The sequence below is a fragment of the Camelus bactrianus genome, chromosome 8, assembly GCF_048773025.1.
Source record: "Camelus bactrianus isolate YW-2024 breed Bactrian camel chromosome 8, ASM4877302v1, whole genome shotgun sequence".
In the NCBI taxonomy this organism is placed as follows: Eukaryota; Metazoa; Chordata; class Mammalia; order Artiodactyla; family Camelidae; genus Camelus; species Camelus bactrianus.
In genome coordinates, this window is record NC_133546.1 from 17,667,256 (window position 1) to 17,686,834 (window position 19,579).

General features: G+C 34.5%; 1 protein-coding gene across 8 annotated transcripts in view; it reads left to right on the forward strand.

Annotated features, from left to right (window-relative positions):
• Window positions 1-19,579, forward strand: part of SHPRH (SNF2 histone linker PHD RING helicase) — a 90,609-nt gene that overhangs the window by 14,761 nt on the left and 56,269 nt on the right. For 7 of the 8 annotated variants that reach the window (XR_006728406.2, XM_010965683.3, XM_045524402.2 and 4 more), the window contains exons 5-16: window positions 109-187; window positions 856-1,006; window positions 2,201-2,309; window positions 2,930-3,186; window positions 4,663-5,316; window positions 6,604-6,855; window positions 7,676-7,754; window positions 10,779-10,942; window positions 11,055-11,311; window positions 12,348-12,469; window positions 16,294-16,382; window positions 18,392-18,484. Coding sequence is in view for 7 of the 8 variants with exons in the window: in XM_010965683.3 (XP_010963985.2) it covers window positions 109-187; window positions 856-1,006; window positions 2,201-2,309; window positions 2,930-3,186; window positions 4,663-5,316; window positions 6,604-6,855; window positions 7,676-7,754; window positions 10,779-10,942; window positions 11,055-11,311; window positions 12,348-12,469; window positions 16,294-16,382; window positions 18,392-18,484 (2,306 nt within the window). In the remaining variant the exon portion in view is untranslated. Of the gene's footprint in view, window positions 1-108; window positions 188-855; window positions 1,007-2,200; window positions 2,310-2,929; window positions 3,187-4,662; window positions 5,317-6,603; window positions 6,856-7,675; window positions 7,755-10,778; window positions 10,943-11,054; window positions 11,312-12,347; window positions 12,470-16,293; window positions 16,383-18,391; window positions 18,485-19,579 lie in introns of those variants that run through there. The other variant, XM_045524403.2, reaches the window with a different exon arrangement.

The window sequence follows — 19,579 nt, forward strand, 5'->3', positions numbered from 1 at the left end:
TGGTTTCCCAGGGTATCCTAACTGCCAACTTATTTTTATTTTAATGTGGTTATCTGGCAGAAAGGAAAACAAACCAAAACTTGTTCTTACGGGTATATTTTTCTTTAGAAAATGCCCTGCACTTTCTATGGCGAGAAGTTGTTACATCGGAGGGTTTGAAACTCTACTACAATCCATATACAGGCTGGTAAGGCAAAACTTTATTTATGGGCTTGATATTAAAAATAAATGTTACAAAAACATCTGTATGAGATTAGTAGCATATGTCTTCAGCCTTGGAAATGCCTCAAGAAGGAATAATGAGTTAAAGTCTTTCAAGATACTTTTATAAATAGGATAGACATGGAATTGATAGCACTTGTCATTTTTCAATGAATAAATGCAGTAAAATAGACTTAAGATGCTGATGTTTAAAGAGGTTATAATTTTAAGTAAAAATGTCATTTTATTATGAGCCAGTTTTTATATTTTTTATTTAATTTGTTAATTTCTATTATAAAATAGTTTTAGGAATCATTAAATATAGTTAATGAATCAGTAGTTCTTGCCATTCTTATTTTTTTATTCACAGGCTCATAAAGGTCACAGAAAGAAGGCAGACATGCTTCCTTTTGTTTATAGAAGAGAAAAAATGATGACAGTACCAATTCTGTTTCTGCAGGCTTTTGTTGTCAGCTCAGGCAGTTTTTTGGTTATCACAGTTCTTGTATTCATGATCTAGGGATTATAATTATTGCACCCTAAAATACAGTTTTAAAAAACTTAGACTTTTATGCACTTCTTCCAGTTCTCTTTAGGAACAGTATAATTTTTATTTGCATTCCTACAATGTATTTTTCTTGTTTTTCCCTTTAGCATCATCCGGGAGTACCCAAATGCTGGGCCACAGTTGCTTGGTGGAATCTTAGCAGATGAAATGGGTCTTGGGAAGACGGTGGAGGTTTTGGCTCTGATTCTGACGCATACTCGACAAGATGTCAAACAAGATGCTCTCACTCTTCCTGAGGTAGGAGGAGTACTGTAGGGCTTGGGAGAGCGGGGACATATGTTCTCAAAGAGCGTCATATGTCGAGCATTTGCTTGGCACTAATGTCAACTTTCAGTTTACTCTGCAGCTAATGATTTATATTAGTTGTTAGTTAACTTCAAGTAGGGACAGAAAACGGGATGTTCATAGCCTGGCAGGGTTTTTTAAAGTGATATTGGCCAACTAGGAAGGAAATACACTCTCTCCTTTTATTTGGCAGAAAATTCCCTTAGGAAAATTCTGTTACTTCCTCAAATGTTTTGTCACTACTACAGATCTCCCTATTACTACTAAATATTTTTGAGAGCTATTTTTCAAAAATTATATGAGTCTCAGATGTGTAAATCTTAGAGTCAAATAATTAGAATTTTGTTAAAGGACAAATAGCTTAGTAATTAGATTGCCAGATGAAACAAACTCCTAAGTCCTTGTTCCAAAGTACATAATTGTGTTTAAAAATACAAATTTTAGAGTTTATAAGGGGAAAAAAAAGCTCCACCGAGACAAATATAGCTTGTAGCTCATATTTTCCAATAATGGAATCTGATATCAACACATTAAATCCTCTCAAAATGAGGCCACTAGTTAAAGGCATAACTATAATTACCTGTAGGGCCCACCATGCTCACAGCTTCAGTGGTTGTGTGATCTTTTGATAGGGTAAAGCTTGCAAAATTAGCCTTTCAGATTTGACTAGGGGATAAGGTAGGGAATGTCTCTTTCCTTTGTAGAAAAATAAGTTGGAGTAGAGGGTTGTTTTTTTGTTTGTTTGTTTGTTTGTTTTAACTGGAGTAGAGTTTTAACTATCAGTAACTTCCTTTTGGGATTTTCTACTCATTAGATAGGTTAGTTTTAAGTTATTTTGATTGTTATTGCAAATTCATTGGGTTAATACCATTTTAAACAAGGCTCAAAAAGTTAATTTCAGAAATTCCACATTTAAAATTTAGGTAATTTAAGATAATGTGCACAGTTTTTAAAAGTGATGGCTAGCTGTAAACCCTGAAATAAAAAATAAAGTTTGTATGTATGACTAGCATATTTAGCCCTTTCTTTCATAATTTTTTACAACTCTTTTTACATCTCCTTAATAGAAGGAGGGTCAATTTTAATAAGCAGCTCAGAATACTGAAAGCAAAACACTGTGTGACTACTGAATGTTGTTTATATCAGGGAAAAGTGGTGAATTATTTCATTCCATCACATTATTCTGGAGAAAATGTAAAAAACACAGAAACCCAGAATATGGAATTTGAACCAAAAGAAAAAGTTCAGTGCCCCCGTAAGTATGAAATCTCTTGAAGATAAACCTTTTACAGTGATCTTTGTTCTAGTTCTTGTAGTCCTTATCTAGAGATACCTTGTAATTGTTACGAATAATTGTGTTTACAGTTGTTTATACTTTGCATAAATGAGTTCAATTATGAGGCATGTATCTTAACAGCAGTAAAGATTTATTCTTTGATTTGACTTGATCCAGGTAGTTTTTTTGCTTAATTTGTTATATTAAATTTCTTTAGCTTACAGTTTAAACCAGGCTTTGTTTATTCTTAAGTGTACCTACTTCAAATTCTGCTAGCAAATGAAGGTTTCCCTTACTAATGGTAGCATATATGTAGATAGTTGCGAGTTTTTTTAATATATGATTTTAAATGGTAGTTGATTTGTAAGATTAGCATATCAGTGTAATTCTTCATTAAATTATTTCCACTACAGTAATTTATTCTTAATGTGTTGAGATAAATTTTCATTATAAGTTCTTCAAAATGATGATACACAGACAGCATATCTTTAATAAATCTTTGATTTATTTTTTTCTTAGTTCTCAGTGCACATTAAGATAACTGATTTTTGTTTTCTTTTTATTGTATTGACTGAGTTAGCATGTCCTTTTACATTTAGCTACACGTGTGATGATCCTGACAGCTGTGAAAGAAATGAATGGGAAAAAAGGAGTTTCCATTCTTTCCATCTATAAGTATGTCAGTTCTATATATAGATATGATGTACAGCGGAACAGGAGTCTTCTGAAACGGATGCTGAAATGTTTGATTTTTGAAGGTCTTGTGAAACAGATCAAAGGCCACGGTTTTTCTGGTACTTTTACATTGGGGAAGAATTACAAGGAAGAGAATATGTATGATAAAACAAAAAAGCAGGTAACAGCATTTATTAAGTAGCCTTATGTGATGACTTACAGAATAAGTTGACAGATAATAGAATAAGTTGACCTTGACACTGAAGCTCTTACAGTCTGACTTAAAAAAAAAAAAATTTAGGAAAAGCACTTACAGCTGTGACTTACGTTTTCTACTTCCTGAATGTAAGTTCCATCAGAGTAGAAACTTAATTTGGTTACCATTAAGCCTGTAGAAGAGTACTTGGCACATATCAAGTACTCAGTAAATATTTATTGAATGAATTGTAAAATTAGTTCATTAAGCATATTATAGTTTAAAACAACTTCTCTTATTCTTATGCTGTTGTCAGCAGTTAAAAAGCATATTCCATACTTTAGAAATACTGATACCTTACATTTGCATAGCTCTTTATATACAGTTTGAATCTTTTATATAGATTCTCATTTTTCCCATGTCATCATCTTATAAAATCTTTATATTTTGTTATAAAACTGCTTCTTTTGGGACAATAACTTCAATTTGCTTTTTTAAAAAAATAGTTACAAATTTGCAGACATAAATCAAGAAAAGACTAATGACAACAAGTCAGAGTGTGGCATTACCAGCTTAGCTAATGTGAAAGAAATGGCAGGTGAAAAAGCTCACTTTCTGGAGTAGGGAGTCTCCAACATTTTCTCCCCAGCTAGGGTAGAAGACTGCAATGAACTTCTGTGCTTTTAGTAATTCTTCTGCTACCAAAAAAAAGAAAATCTCCTTCAGTTAATGCCAGTCACTCCTCTGTTCAACTTAGGCTGTGACATCACTTCTAAGAAGCTATTCCTGGCACCTACCTCCCATCACAGCCTCTTTCTGTTATACACCCCTCTTATGCATTCCTATAGCATCATTTTACTTTTTACTGTTCTCTCTTTTCCAACAGACCCCTCTGAGACCAGGAGCTAAATATTCCTCATATTTGTATCCCCAGCATCTAATGTGATGCCTGGCGTAGAATTGGCATTCAGTAGATAATTGCACGAGGGGACACAGGTAGAAAGAAGAAAGAAAGAAGGAATTTATTTGCTAATTGCAGTAACTAGTAGATTAATTTTTAATTTATTTAAATGCTTTATTTTGATACATGGTATTTTTATAATTGCCCTAGTTTGTATACTTATGTATTATAAACTATCAATCTTTTATTGATCTAGGTAGACTGTAAATTATAAGAGGTTGATACCAAGATTAGTAGCTCCCTCTGTCTTTCTAATTTATCTTTCTAATCTAGTCACTCCAAATCTTAATTATACAGCAGTAGAACTTTCTTTTGCTTTTGGGCCTGCAGACCATACGGAGGGGAGCTCTGAAAGAGGGCAGTTTGAAAGCCACTGATCAGGAGTGGTTCTCCTCAGAGGAAGGGTAACAAAGATTAGCTGTTAGATTTTTATGTAGAGCATATGAAGTTGGGCATTTAATTTCAGATATATCACTCTGTTGAAATAATATTTTTCATAGGCAGTGGGGAGTCCAAGGAAAATTCAGAAAGAATCCAGAAAATCAGGGAGCAAGGACACGGATTCTGAATACTTGCCCTCAGACACCTCTGATGATGATGATGATCCTTACTATTATTACTATAAGACCAGGAGAAGTCGTAATAAATTGAGGAAAAAGCCTGTTCCATCCACAAAGAAGGAAAAAAATCAGCTTAACATCAATCTCAACTCACAAGATCACTGTCTAGCTACTGGTGACTCTGGAATTACTGATGTTACCACACCTGAATGTATCTTTGAAGTCAAACAAGAACATACAGCAAAGGACCAAGTTGAATCTCTAAATCCTGCTGGTGGTGACATGCCACATTCTAATACCATGAGTCCCTATGACTTATCCGATTACCGCTTTGAGTGCATATGTGGTGAGCTTGACCAGGTAGACCGTAAGCCTCGCGTTCAGTGCCTGAAATGCCACTTGTGGCAACATGCAAAATGTGTGAATTATGAAGAGGAGAATCTGAAGGTTAAACCTTTCTACTGCCCCCACTGCCTTGTTGCGATGGAGCCAGTATCAACAAGAGCAACTCTGATCATCTCCCCCAGTTCCATTTGTCATCAGTGGGTGGATGAAATCAACAGGCATGTGAGATCTTCCTCTCTGCGAGTCTTGGTAAGGCAGTTTGGGCTCCTTAAAAGGATGGGAAAATGTACATTTTTGCTTCATGATAATTTTGATAATTGTTATGATCTTTGTCGCTTTGTTTTTTTATCCCCAAAATTAACTGAATGAGGTAATAACATTAAAGTAGAACTTGAAGAGGAAATTGAGAATAAAAAAAGAACAGTAGATTGTTTATTCTTTTCTGACATAAGGAGTTAAAGCACTTTGAGTGGAAAGATGTGAAAGCTTTTGAAAAAAATTCCTGATCATGTAAATGAAAAAGTCTCTGTATAAGCATTTATAATCTGAGAGAGAAATGCAGTTCAATGGCGGCATTGTACAATAGTAGCTACTTGTATGCTCTTACAGCTCTTAGCTCTGGAATCTTCCTCTGAAGCCTCAGCTACCCCATCTGTAAATTAAGGATTTACTCATTCAGGGAGCATTCCCTCAGTGATCTGAGAGACTGTCATCCCGGGCTTAGTCCTCAGAATTGAGAACTGTCCACCAAATAAAACATAACTCAAAAAAAAAAAAAAAGAATTTACTTATTCAACAGACATTTACTGGGCTCCTATTATGTGCCAGGAACTGTGCTAAGTTCTGAAAATGTTACCCTCTCTTAGACTTTGTGAAGATTAAATGATGTGATAAAGTGCTGACACATAGTAAGTGGTCATTTAATGTTATTGTTCACTAATGTTAGTATTCTTTATACTTTGTTCTTCTTTCCACACAAATGTTACTGGGGGGTTTCTATATTCCAGCCACTGTCACAGGCATGGAGATTACAGTAATGCATAAAACACCGTCTTTGTTGTAGAGGAGCTCTGTTCTGTAGGGTAGGCAAACCCTACAGAATAATAATAAATAATCAGTAAATAGTTCTTACTGTTCTACTTCCTCACACCATTGTGCTTTTTATACAAGCTATTAATTCCATCTACCTACCTACCTTCAAGTCCTTTTTCCCTTTTTCCCACCTGTGATAACTCCTAAATGTACTTCCAGATCTACTCAAGTTTGAATTCCTCTGAATTTACTTTCTTAGCCATAGAACTGGTTTTTCTTCTGCGATGCCGTCACATTCACTTCTGTTACAGTTCCTTTCACACTGGGTATGTTATTAGTCTTCCACACTAAAATGCGTCTCCCTCTAGATGGGTATGGAATGTATCTTATAGCATGTTTTTTTGTAAACAAATAGAGCTCAGTAAGGGTATAAATGAATGAATATTTTGATTATTGTTAAAGTGCCTTGCTGTAACAACTGTGTCTGTGCTGATTATTTCCTAGGTATATCAAGGAGTGAAGAAAGATGGCTTTCTACAGCCTCATTTTTTGGCAGAACAGGATATAGTTATCATTACTTATGATGTCCTTCGTTCAGAGCTAAACTATGTAGATATCCCACATAGCAATAGTGAGGATGGGCGTCGCTTAAGGAACCAGAAGCGCTACATGGCCATTCCCAGCCCTCTAGTAGCTGTGGAGTGGTGGAGGATCTGCCTTGATGAAGCCCAGATGGTTGAATGTCCTGCTGTAAAAGTGAGAATTTCTGCAGAATCTTTTGAGGGCTGGGGAAGAGACAAGGGAAAGGGACTGGGGGAAGTTTTTCTGTAGAAAACGTAATAGTTTAAGTGTAGTTAACCCACAACATTGACACTGGCTAGAAGTTTGTCTTTAAACACTATTTTTGCATTTCTCCTGTTTATGAACTACATAACCCTTAGGAATTATTTTGGTACTCTGTGAATCACTACTCTGTATGCAGTGCTCATGTATATTTGAATTAGATGGCAGTTTATATGTGATGCAGATCAAAGTAAACTCTACTTGGGGACTTTTATAAGCATTTCTGCTGTTTAGAATGCTCATTGTATAGGCTCTGATGACTTTGGCCTTTTATCAGAGAGACCAAATAGTGATAGAAAAATGCTACTTTAGAGGATAGAATTTTTATTCAGACTGTTTGTCTGGTGTCTTTATTCTGTCTTCTTTGGCCTGTCTGTAACCTAAACTGAATTTTAAAATTGTATTTTATTAGCACAATGGTCCATCTGGAGGATGGGTGGTCTTGGGGATGTATCAGTCAATCAAGGAGCCTTTTCATTCTATACATGCTGGAACTACTTTGCCTCTTTGGAGGGACACATGGCAGCCTCCTGATAATGAGAACCACTGTACTAGAAGATAACCCATTGAATATGATGTTCAATATTGGGTGTGATAACTGTTCAGTGAGAGCAAATGCATCTGACCTGAAGCATAGCTTTTTGTGGGCTGTTTTCAGAAAACATATTGCTGACTTCTGCATTTTTCTTCCTTTTTTTCTTTTCTGTTTTATTTCGTATCTTTCTCCCATCAGGCTGCAGAAATGGCTCAGCGCTTGAGTGGGATTAACCGCTGGTGCATCAGTGGCACTCCAGTACAAAGAGGATTGGAGGGTATTGCATGGTTTCCTCACATATTGCATATATTTGAAAAGCTTGATTTTTTTTGAACAAAAAGTATCATTATGTTTAGCTTTTGCTGAAATCCATTTTTAAGTGATTATACATGTATTTGTATTCAACTCCTAATGCTTTCAAACATTTAACCTTTTTACATGGAATCAGGTGATTTTTGTTTGTATACATGAGGACAGATATAAGCAAATAGTCCCACTGTCTTAATTTGAACAGTAACTGTGCCTGCCTAAAGAAGTAGGCATAGGCCTGAATTGAACTCAGAGTTCCGAAATGGGGGGCAGAAAACATGAAGAACCCAACAAGAAAAAGAGAGAGAGAGGAAAAGGGAATTAATTTCACTTGGCTATGTCTATGAAAATAGGACCATGATTTTCAATGACTGGATCTATAAATAGTAGGACTATAATTTTACTAATTGTAAAAGTTATAAAATATTAATAGCTTTATAATACCACATCATGTGCTTAAACCATTATTCCTTTAACCATTTCTCTTTTTGAACACTATGATTATGTCTAGTCATCTCCTCCCTCCCAACCACACATTTATAGTTCAAGCTTCCATGTTAATCTCATTCATAAACTTACTAACAAAGAACATACGCTGCATTTTAAAAAATTCCATTTTAAGTTGTGAATAGAAAACTGAAAGTTTAAGTAAATGTTGTTTTACATAATAAATTTCCTGAGAAGTTGTCATTAAAATGTAGTTAAATTATAAAATATAAATATTCTTGGAGTCCTGTGGCAAATACCCATTCTCAAAACTTACCCTTCTGAAAATTCAAGTTTTCATATATTTTTTGTTTTAGCAGAGTAAAAATAAGCAATTTTGCTAAAACAAAAATATCAATATCCATTACTCTGACCTGAAAAATATATTTTTAATAATTATTTTTAGAGGAAAAAGGGATTTTTAGGGAGCTGTTAAGTATATGTTTAACTACTTGTATAATTTTAGTAAGTTACATTAAGATACATATTTATAGAGTAATAGGCTAATTAAAAGACCAAATTTAGTGGTGTGATGTCACACTTGGAACCTGCCCAGTTTGTTGATATTTAGGTGTTAATGAGATCTCATTCAGCTCAAAAGTTAGCTGAAAAGGTATAGAAAAGGGAAAAGGACTATCAAATTTACTTTTTTCTAATTTTAATGATGGAAGAATATGAGCATTAATTCCTCAGTTCCCTGGGTAGTTTAATTTGGATAAATAAGAGGTTGACAGGTGTTTTGAGCACTTACCATTCAACAAATTTTTTATTAATTTTTTAAACACCTTTATTGAGGTATAAATGACCTATAGTGAAGCTATAAACGTTTAAAATGTAAAATTCCTAAACTTTTGATATATGTGTACACTTGCGAGTTTATTTCCACAATCAAGATAATCACCCCAGAAGTTTTCTCATGCCCAAATTACCTTTGAAAAAAAAAGCAAGCCTTTCTAGACTGTCTGGAAATTTAGTTTATCTTCCGTCTTTGTTTCCATAATCCTCTGATGCCTTTAACACTAGTAACTCTTATAATGTATCTGTTCCTTTTGTGGTTGTTGGAGTGAGAATTTTAGCCTAATGTGACTTACTATGCTGTATTTGGAGTTAGCCCCATTGACATGTAGGGCCATTTTTGTTGGGAGCTGTCCTGTGCATTTTGGATACTTGGCTTTTTCCCACTAGATGACAGTAACATTCCTGCAGTTGTGACACCCACAGATGTCTTCAGACATTGCCAAATGTCCCCTGTGGGCAAAATCTCACCCCTCCACCTCAGTTGAGAACTGCTATGCTAAACTGATAGAGATAAGTCAGATTTGACGATTTATTAATTAGCTACAACCAAGAGATTGTTGAATCCTAAATTGGCCACATATTAAACAAAGAGATGAGGCTAGGATGTTTTCATTACATGATTTGCCAGGCCTTTAGTATGTTTCTAGAGACAAGCTGAAATAATGCCAGTCTACTTGGAGAGTCAAATAGGCAAAAGGGCACTGCCCTCTCCTCTCACCCTCCAACCCCATGTCTATAATATACTTATTTATGTAGTACACAGAGCATTGGCTTTGGGGGGTATATGAACCTGGGTTTACATCCTGACTTATTAGTTGTATGTCCATAAACAACTTACTTAATCATTCAAATCTTATTGTTTGTATTTGTAAAATAAGGTGTTTTAAAGTTAGTTGTAATAAAGTTTGCAAAGCATTTAGCATAGTACCTGGCAGATATTAAATATTCAATAAATGGTAGCTGCTGCCACTGATGCTTTTGTTTTTATATTCTATTTATGCATTCATCTATTTATTTCAGTTCCTTTAAAAGTGTTGACTTTAAATAACTGAAGCAATTTTTGGTGCATTTACTGTCTCATTTTTCCTTTGTGAGGTATAGTAGCAAAAGATAGATAAGGTCCCTGGCATTATTAAGCTTATAGCTTAGAGGGGGAGATATGTGTATTGAATACTTAAACATAAGATTGCGATCAAGATAACTTTCACATATGAAATAAATATAAAATTTTAACTAAAATAGACTTGAAAAAAAAGATGTCTGGTTCTGTGACATCACATAATAGGAATGCAGAGGGAAGTGACAGCTAAACCAAGATCTAAAACATCACCTGAACCAAGTAAAGAAGAAAGGAGGAATTCTCTATTATGAGGAAACAGAAAAGATAAAGAAAAAAAGCCTATTTATAATGCAGTGTTGAATATCTTATGTAACTTATTGAATACTGTACTGAAAGTGATAAACAGAATGGTTGTCTGGGTGCAGGATGGTTGTTTATGTATCGGTTGTTTACCCTTGTGATTGCATGGCTGACTGGAAGCTGTGACTCACTGCCCAGCATCTCAGGAGAGTTTGTACCGTTTATCACTAGCCTGGGAAAAGATCAAAATTCAAAATTTGGAGTATGGTTTCCAATGAATGCCATTTTTACATCATCATAAGTCAGGGACCATCTGTATTCTCATTGTGCTTTTTTCTTTTGTTTCAGATCTTTTTGGGTTAGTGGTCTTTCTTGGTATTGAACCTTACTGTGTCAAACACTGGTGGGTTCGGCTTCTCTATCGTCCTTACTGCAAGAAGAATCCTCAGCTCCTGTACAGCTTTATTGCCAAGATTCTGTGGAGGTCTGCAAAGAAAGATGTGATTGACCAAGTCAGTAGCTTAAGTTTTTGCTGATTAAGGGTATTAGAGGGGAAAAAAAAAAAAAGTTGGAATGAAAAGTTAAATTTCCAGGTGAAGTAATTTTTTTTCCTCCTCCGTACAGATCCAGATACCTCCTCAAACAGAAGAAATCCACTGGCTCCACTTTTCTCCAGTGGAAAGACATTTCTATCACCGTCAGCACGAAGTGTGCTGCCAGGATGCGGTGGTAAAACTCAGGAAGATTTCTGACTGGGCTCTGAAGCTCAGCAGCCTGGACAGAAGGACTGTCACCTCCATCCTGTATCCATTGCTAAGGCTCAGGCAGGCCTGCTGCCACCCACAGGCTGTTCGTGGGGAATTCTTGCCACTCCAGAAAAGGTTTTATTATTACTTTCCTTATACTGCAATTGATAATATAGAAATAATAGACAATATTTAAGCAGTTAGCTTCCTAGCTCACAATTTCATTTAGCATCTCTGAGTTATCAGCTATTTTTAGTGTGGTGGTTTTTCTTTGGCGTGGAACCCCATTTGTGAAAGAGAATCACATCATCAAAATTATTTTCATGGTTTTGAACATTTCTTTTAAAATTAGGACTATTGTTGGGTTTTGTTTTGTTTTCTGCTATACTCCAGATATGAAAGGCTTTTGTTCTTTTCTTACTATATTTTTTGGTTCCCACATTACAGAATTAAATGAATGAGAGTACCATTAAATATTTTCTTTATAATTGTGCTAACTATATTCTTTGATTGTTCCTTTCTAATACATTAAGATATTTATGCCCACAATAATCTATTGTCCCAAAAGTTTTTTTTGTTCATCAGACTGACTCAAGAACTGGCAGTTTTTTCCAACACCTGATATTAAAAAGAGAACCCTTTCAGGTGCTATAAGAAATATAAAGAGGAATTTGACTTTTTTCCTTGCCTTTAAAATGTTCATAGACAAATAAAAAGCATGACAAAGACTATGGATCTGTATAATAAATAGCAAACATGATGTATTTCACAAGAAGTGTATATGAATTGCTGTGCACAGTTTCCGTATGGCAGAAATTTCAATATAAAGTGGTTAATGTTAGACTGCCTTCTGGTAGAAAAGGCATTTCTTCTAATCCTTGGAGAATCTTCATTTTTTTTTACATATTAAAAGAAGAATCAGGCTCATACACGTTAATTAAGCCTAATGCTGGGATTCAGTCTCAGTCTTAGATCCTCGTACCCATACTGTTTTCAGAATAGTAAGAGGTAATTAAGCTGAAAGTGGTGGTGGCAAAAATAGAGGTAAACAGAAGGATGCTGAAGCTGTCACAAAGGCTCTCTAAGAGTCTGGTACTCTTGATCTTATGTATTGTAATGCTCTCACTTAGGATTTTCTTTCTAGTTCTGAACAATCTGCATTTTCTTTAAGCACCATGACAATGGAAGAGCTGCTGACATCTCTGCAGAAGAAATGTGGAACTGAATGTGAAGAAGCACATCGGCAACTAGTTTGTGCTCTCAATGGCTTAGCAGGCATCCACATCATTAAAGGTAGAAGGTGATTGCTTTGTTATCTCTGATTCTTCTAAGTACTCGAAGAGGAAGATTAGTTAGAGTAGAAATCAAAATCTCCCAAGAAAGACACTTTCACACAGTACTGATCATAATTTAAATAGGTTCAACTTAATGGAGAGCACTTATACAAAACATTTCAAAAACCTTCAAAGTTTACATGTACTTTCACCAAACATTTCCACTTTTCGAAGTTTTTTTTAGGGAAATTAGAATGTGAACACAGATTTGGCTATAAATTATTGATCATGGTCTATAATAACAACTGAAACAACCAAATTGCCTAGAAATGGAAGAACAGTTAAATTTTGACACATTCAGATAAATATTGGTCATTGATTTAGAAACTGATGTTTGTAAGTTCATTCTTTCAACAAATATTAGAATGTCTCCTGTGTGCTGGGTATGATCTAGGTACTAAAAATGATACAATAAAATAAAGTAGTCAAAATAGTCTCTGATCTTATGGACCTTAAATTCTTAACAGAGAGAGACAGACAGACACACATATGATGGATGTGGATATAGTTAACGTGTTATATATTATGCGCAAAATTTAAGCAGATTAGGAAGGGAATCTTACATTTCATGGAAAGATACTTACTTGGAGTTGCCTGTCTCTTCAAGATCACTGCTTTTTTGATTGTTTTTTGATGTCCAGTGTCTTACAAACTATTATTTTATTTATTTTGTCTTTCATTTTAGTTGTTTCAGGAAGGAGGGTAAATCCATTCTGTTATTCTATCTTGGCTCAAAGCACAAGGTGCATAACTGACTCTTAATGAGCACCATTTAGTAAACACATTTCCATATAAATGTGAGAATCATTAGAGCTGTAGTTCATAGGTTCGGGAGTAAAGATCAGACATGTTAAATAGACACACTGAAATGTAAATTGAGGCTTATAATAATGTGAATTTCATTGTCTGTTATGGAAAAGATACTTAATAAATAGCAGTTAAGACTCTGCAGAAAAAAAAGTCAGTAAAGTTGAAAAGTAGAATAGCAATAGAAACTATCCAACATGGAAAACAAAGAGAATAAAGACTGAAAAATTTGAAAGAGCAGCAGTGCGAGCCTTTTTCTAGTCTCCTTTTCAGATTTGGTGTCTCTTTTTCCCAGCTGTGAAGTTATGCATAATATGGGAATTGGAAAAACGGGTTATTCATACGATCATTTGCAGACATTATAGCACTCCAGCAGGATCAGCACACAGTTGGCTCCTGTGTGGCAAAATAGCACATTTCTGTGTGACAGGAGGTGCATCACTGCTCTTTTCAGATAGTTTCCACTGCATTCCCACAGTGGTTATTTGTCTGTGGATGGAAACTGTTGCTAATTGTTAAAAGAAATTTCTATTTGAAAGTCTGTTAATAAACAGTGCTTCATTTAATTGTAATTATAAACTTAATTGTAACGGATTAAGTACTTTAAGTTTCCATGGCTTAACTCATAGTAGTGTATTAAACAGTACACCTTTTTAAAAGTAACATTACATACTTAACTTACATAATTTAAATTCTTTTAATATAGAGATCAGATAGTGAGGATCTGACTTCTAAAATAAATCTAAAATGAATATCAAACTAAAAGAATTTGTTTATATTGTACGTAACAATATATATGCATATTCTAATACAATGCATATTCTGAGGTCCTCACTGATTGTGGTATTAAAAGCATGGTATTATTTCAATTTTATATGTGTACATGAAATATATATCTATGGATGTTCTGGATTCAGTTTGCTGTGAAAGAAAGCTTCTTCCTGATCATCACAAACACTTTTTGTTTCTGAACATGTATTTTTGGAGAAAATTAGCTTGGAGATACCAAACCAGTACGATTTATTTTCCTGAAAATGTTAGTGCCACCAAGTGGCAAAGAATGGGTATTTCCAAACTTGGCTTAAACTTGTGTAGCGTATTGAATATACACATTTTTGTGTCTTCCCCATAAAACATGTCTTTTTTTAACCAAACATTAAAAAAAAATGGTATTATAATGAATAGTTCAGTTTCAACTGCTTTTATTGTAAGTCATTGTACCTTCTTTTAAAAATATAGTAATGATGAGGGGAGAATTGTTAAATGAATTATCCTGTATAAATGATAGTATAAATATTAATAGAATCTATATGTCTTTTGAAAAGCTTTACAAGACTCTTCAAAACTAAAAAGAGAGTTCGTTGTGTGAAGATAATTAAATGTTACTCCTACATTATAATGCAACTTTGTTATCATGAAAATCATCTTCTCCTTTATTAGAGTGCACAGAAATTGGATGACTGTAAAGTACTGTGAAAATGTGTGATTTAGAAAGTTTAATATTAAGTAACTGATAGAACTGGATATAAAGCAGTGGTATAAAAGCAAGCGTTTTGCATAATATGAATATACTTAATACCACCAAACTGCACACTTTTAAAAATGGTTGAAATGGTAAATTTTAATTTATGTATATTTTACCACAATGAAATATACATATATAAAAGCAGCTTTAACAGAGAGAGAGAGAGAGAACCAACAACAAAATTTACAAAGGTGTATTTATGGAAAGCTCAAGATGGCTGTGAATAAAGTTCTAAATCCATGATATTAATGAAACTAGTTTAATGTTTAAAAAAGTGAAAGTGTATGTGGTGATCAGGAAAACAGCTTTTTTCCGTAGCAAACTGAAACTAGAACATCTTTACCTTTTTTTTTTTGTATTTCATGATTTTGCCACTGTTGTTAGATTTTTAATTGTATGTATAAATTACCAGTTTTGTGTTTTTCCTCAGGCAGCAAATAAGATAGGTTCCATTATTCAAGCCATTAAAAAAAAGTTTCATTTCTTCTTCATTGAAGTCTCATCAAACTTTTTCTGAAAAAACTAGATAATAAATATTTTAGGCTTTGTGAGCCATAAAATCTGTGGCAGCTACTCAGCTCTACTATTGTAATGCAGAAGTAGTCACAGACAGTACATAAATAAGTCAGCATGGCTGAGTTTCAATAAAACTTTATTCGTGGGCCCTGAAATTTAATATCATGTAATTTTCACATGTCACAAAACATTATTATTCTTTTAAATTTTTTTCAACGGTTAAAAATGTGAAAAAGCCATTTCTAACTTGTGGACCCTATGAAAATGCAGTCATAACACCCACGGGCCATAGTTTGCCAACAAGTGCTTTAATTGATACTTTTTGAATTACTTTATTTGAATGAGCTGCTCATTTTGTATAATAAAACACAGCATATATCTCAGACTAATTTTGGTTTGTGTCACCAGAAATAGAAAGAATTCTTAAGTTTTTGAAATGTAGTTTTTAACTATAAATCATTCTGGCCTACTACCAACAAGAATAATGCCTATCAATAAGAGTGCATTATTTTCTGAGAATTATGCATAGGTTGGTCATAGTGTTTTGAATATTTGTTTATAAATACATGTAAGTACCAAAAATTTGTCCTTAATTTCAAATATCCTAATGACTACTGATTGGTAGTCATTTAACTACAACAAAAAGAAAACCATTTATTTTTAATTAAAAGTTAATTCAGAGTTTGTTTGTCAGTGTAATTTTAAAACATTGTGTTTGATTGGAGTTCACCTAAAAAGAAGGTGCTATCATCAGCTTCTTTACTGGGGCAATTATATTAACACCAAGTTAAACTATTTTTCTTAAAAAATAAATTGGTGAGTGTAATCATTGCTGTATCCCTACAGTAGATATTTTTAGATGATAGATAACTAGATAACACTGGGAGCTAAATACATGATTTTCTTCTGCTTTTAAATATATTTTGATTATTCAGGTGAGTATGCCTTGGCAGCAGAATTGTACAGAGAAGTGTTGCGTTCGTCTGAGGAACACAAGGAAAAACTCAAAACCGATTCACTGCAAGTAAGTAAAAATTAAACAGTTTGAAAATACTTGCTTTTTACAAAATAATTTTTCTGAATATTTAAAAGGACAAAGGGTAACAAATGGATTGAGTCCTAATCACTGGTGATGGAGCTTAGAATGCACGTTCTTTTCAAAATTAAGCACCCAAGGTGATTTGTATATTTATACATGAAAGTTTGAGAATCATTGCTATCCTGTCTGCTCAGGCCAATATTGGCCTCAAGGCTGGCTAGATAACCCTAATCTACATTAGAAAAGCAGGTTAAAATATTTGTATTTCAAAGAATGAGGTCAATTTTAATCACTTTTGTATGTTAACATCAACATGCTTATTCACATTGTATTCATCACAAAGAACAGAAATTGAGTTAAACTCAGCAATGCAACTAAGTAATAAAAAACCTATCCAGTGATCTAATTTAATTTTTGGAGGTCTTTTAAGGAGATTTTGGTATTTGAGTTATAACACTTATTTAATTATGAAATCTCTTTGTCTTCTTGGTTCTGTCCAGTGGACCATATAGACAAGGCTCTCTAGCTCAATGGTAAATAAGGACCACTTTTATGAATCTTTGTGTAAACTTAACAAATGAGTCCCAGGTGAGGCCTTTTTTGCCATTCAGAATCTAGACCTTGGGACCTACATGTTCACCTGTGCCTCAGCAGGAATATATGGGGGAGAAGGAAAAGGAGAGAAAAGTAAATACAAGTCTACTTGCATTGCATGGATAAGGATTACAGAAGGTCCTGAACCATAAGCAAATGTGTTTACCCCATGGGAGAAGGAGGAGGTGCAAAGATACTGTGCTCCCAAATAAAGGAAGCAAAGTAAGACAAATAAGTCTGGTATGCCTGAGTTCAAGAATGAAGAGTAAGCTAATTAGCCTGGTTCTTGCTTTTGAGTCACAATAACCCCACCTCGTGGTAAGGCCTGGCCCACCAAATGTCTTGCTGTGTCCAGTCAGATTCACCACTGCTCTGCTGGGATAAATTGTGTAAGAGGGTGGAGAGAGACAAGTATTGCCTTCAGTCCATTCCACCACTTGTGCAGAAAGCAACAGAAGTCCTCTTCCACAACCGCACAAAGAGAAGCTGGTGGTGTTTATACTTTTGTTTTTGCTATTAAATCTGATAGTGCTACTAATTATATTATCTATGAAGGCATGATGGAAGACCTAAGACATTTGAGGTAACTCTTCAAAGATTAACTCTACAAAGATATGTACTGTGGCCCATAATTTGTGGCCAGAGTAAACCTTTATAGTCTCAAATCACTGCAACGAATCAGATCTTACCTGGACTCTTTCCCAATCATCCTTTAGCCCTTAGCTACCTTCCCAAATAAAGCCTCAAGTTAGAAACTACTTCGCTTTATTCTTTTCTCATAGTCCTTGACTCCAGAGGAGGCCTCAAACCAGCACAGGCTCAATATCACTGTGAGATGCCTGACTTATATTTAATACAGAGATTTTAAATGGAGTTTTCTCCTTTTCTCCACCGTCTCCACCTCCAGCTCCTCCCTTTTCAGCTCTTGAGTTCCACAGGTCCAGGCCACAGCCCTGTTTTCCTGTGTATTCCATTATTCTTATTTTTATTGTAATATTTCTACATTCTTCCAGACGTATTTCCTAGGAGAAGAGGAATCACTATGTGCAGTCAGCCTTTCTACTTTACCGGACTTACTTGGCATACTCTTACTTCCCTGTATAGACAAGTACATGTATAAGAGAAGACGTGTACCTATATTACATACTCTGTTAAATACAAAAACATGTTTCATAAGACTGTATTTTTAATTGAAAATTATAAATTAAGGTCTTTACCATAAACCTTACTGGTTTTCTCTGAGAAAGTTGGTATTCAATTGTTTTAGAGAAAAAGTATTCAGTGATTCGATCTTAAATGTGGTGTTAGTTCTCTGTATACTTTACTAATGGTAGGTTCTCTCTCTTCTTAAGAGTTCGCTGCACTGGCTGTCGTAATCATTGCCTTTTATGTGTTTGTAGAGACTTCATGCCACCCATAACTTGATGGAATTATTGATAGCGAAGCACCCAGGGATTCCTCCTACCCTGAGAGATGGCAGACTTGAGGAAGAGGTAATTATTATTTTTTCATTCTATCTATAAAAGAATTTTTTTTTCAGACTTCATGTTCCGTCTAATTGATATTTCCTAGGGCTTATAAAGGTAACCATGTTTTCTTGCTGCTCTGATGTTCCAAACTTACTGTGGTGATTTTGGGTGGCATAGGATAGCAGTACTCCGTATTATTTTGTTTATCTGATGACCTGCTTGCAGCTCTCTGGCAACTGCCTATTGTAGATATGGCTATGGGTAGCCAACAGCACAAGATGTAAATAAACAACAGGTTAAAAAGGAGATCTTGTTCATCTGATGACAGATCTGCAAAAGATGTAGTCCAGTAAAAATTAAAATTTTGTACTTTCTCCATCTTTCTGTGTATTTAAGGCAGTAAATAGACTTAAATTTTCAGTGGTTTTATTTACATCCTCTCAAAGAAGTTCCCTCTGCAATCAGTATTGCCTCTCATTAGAAAGAGTAATGTTATAAATTATTGTTAAATGCTTATTATGTTCATTCCCCCTTGGATTTTTCCCTTGTTAAAGATGAAAAAGAGATGGCAAATCTAAAAACAAAAGAGTAATAGATATGTTTGAAATGTATTGAACCTGTAAATGGAGTTTTTATTTGAATCAGCAGGATAAAAAATGAGATTGTGTAAGTATGTACAGCTCTCTCTTGATGCTAGATGGCAATCGAAGTGTTGGAAATTTTTGAGTGAAATTTTATTCCCAGTGTAGGCATCTAATCCTTACATGTAATCAGTCACTCTGTTTAAATGCCTTCAGTGACAAGAAATTCTCTGGGAATCCCATCTGTTAGTAGACAGCTCTAATGACCAAATAATTTTAGCTAAGGAATTTTTATAGAAATTAATTGGAAGGTTGTAACAGAAAAAGGATAAATGCAGCATGAGGAGTTCATACTTTACAGATGTATTTCCGAGGAAGGAGACTGCTTTATCACTTTTGCCTAACTCTCACGGAATATGAACCTACAGTATTTCAAAGCTGGACAAGATCCAAGAAATAATCTACTGCAGCCACCTCCTTTTGCAAGTGAAGTGACTGAAGCCAAGGGGAGTGAAATGGCTAGTTCAAAGAGATGTAT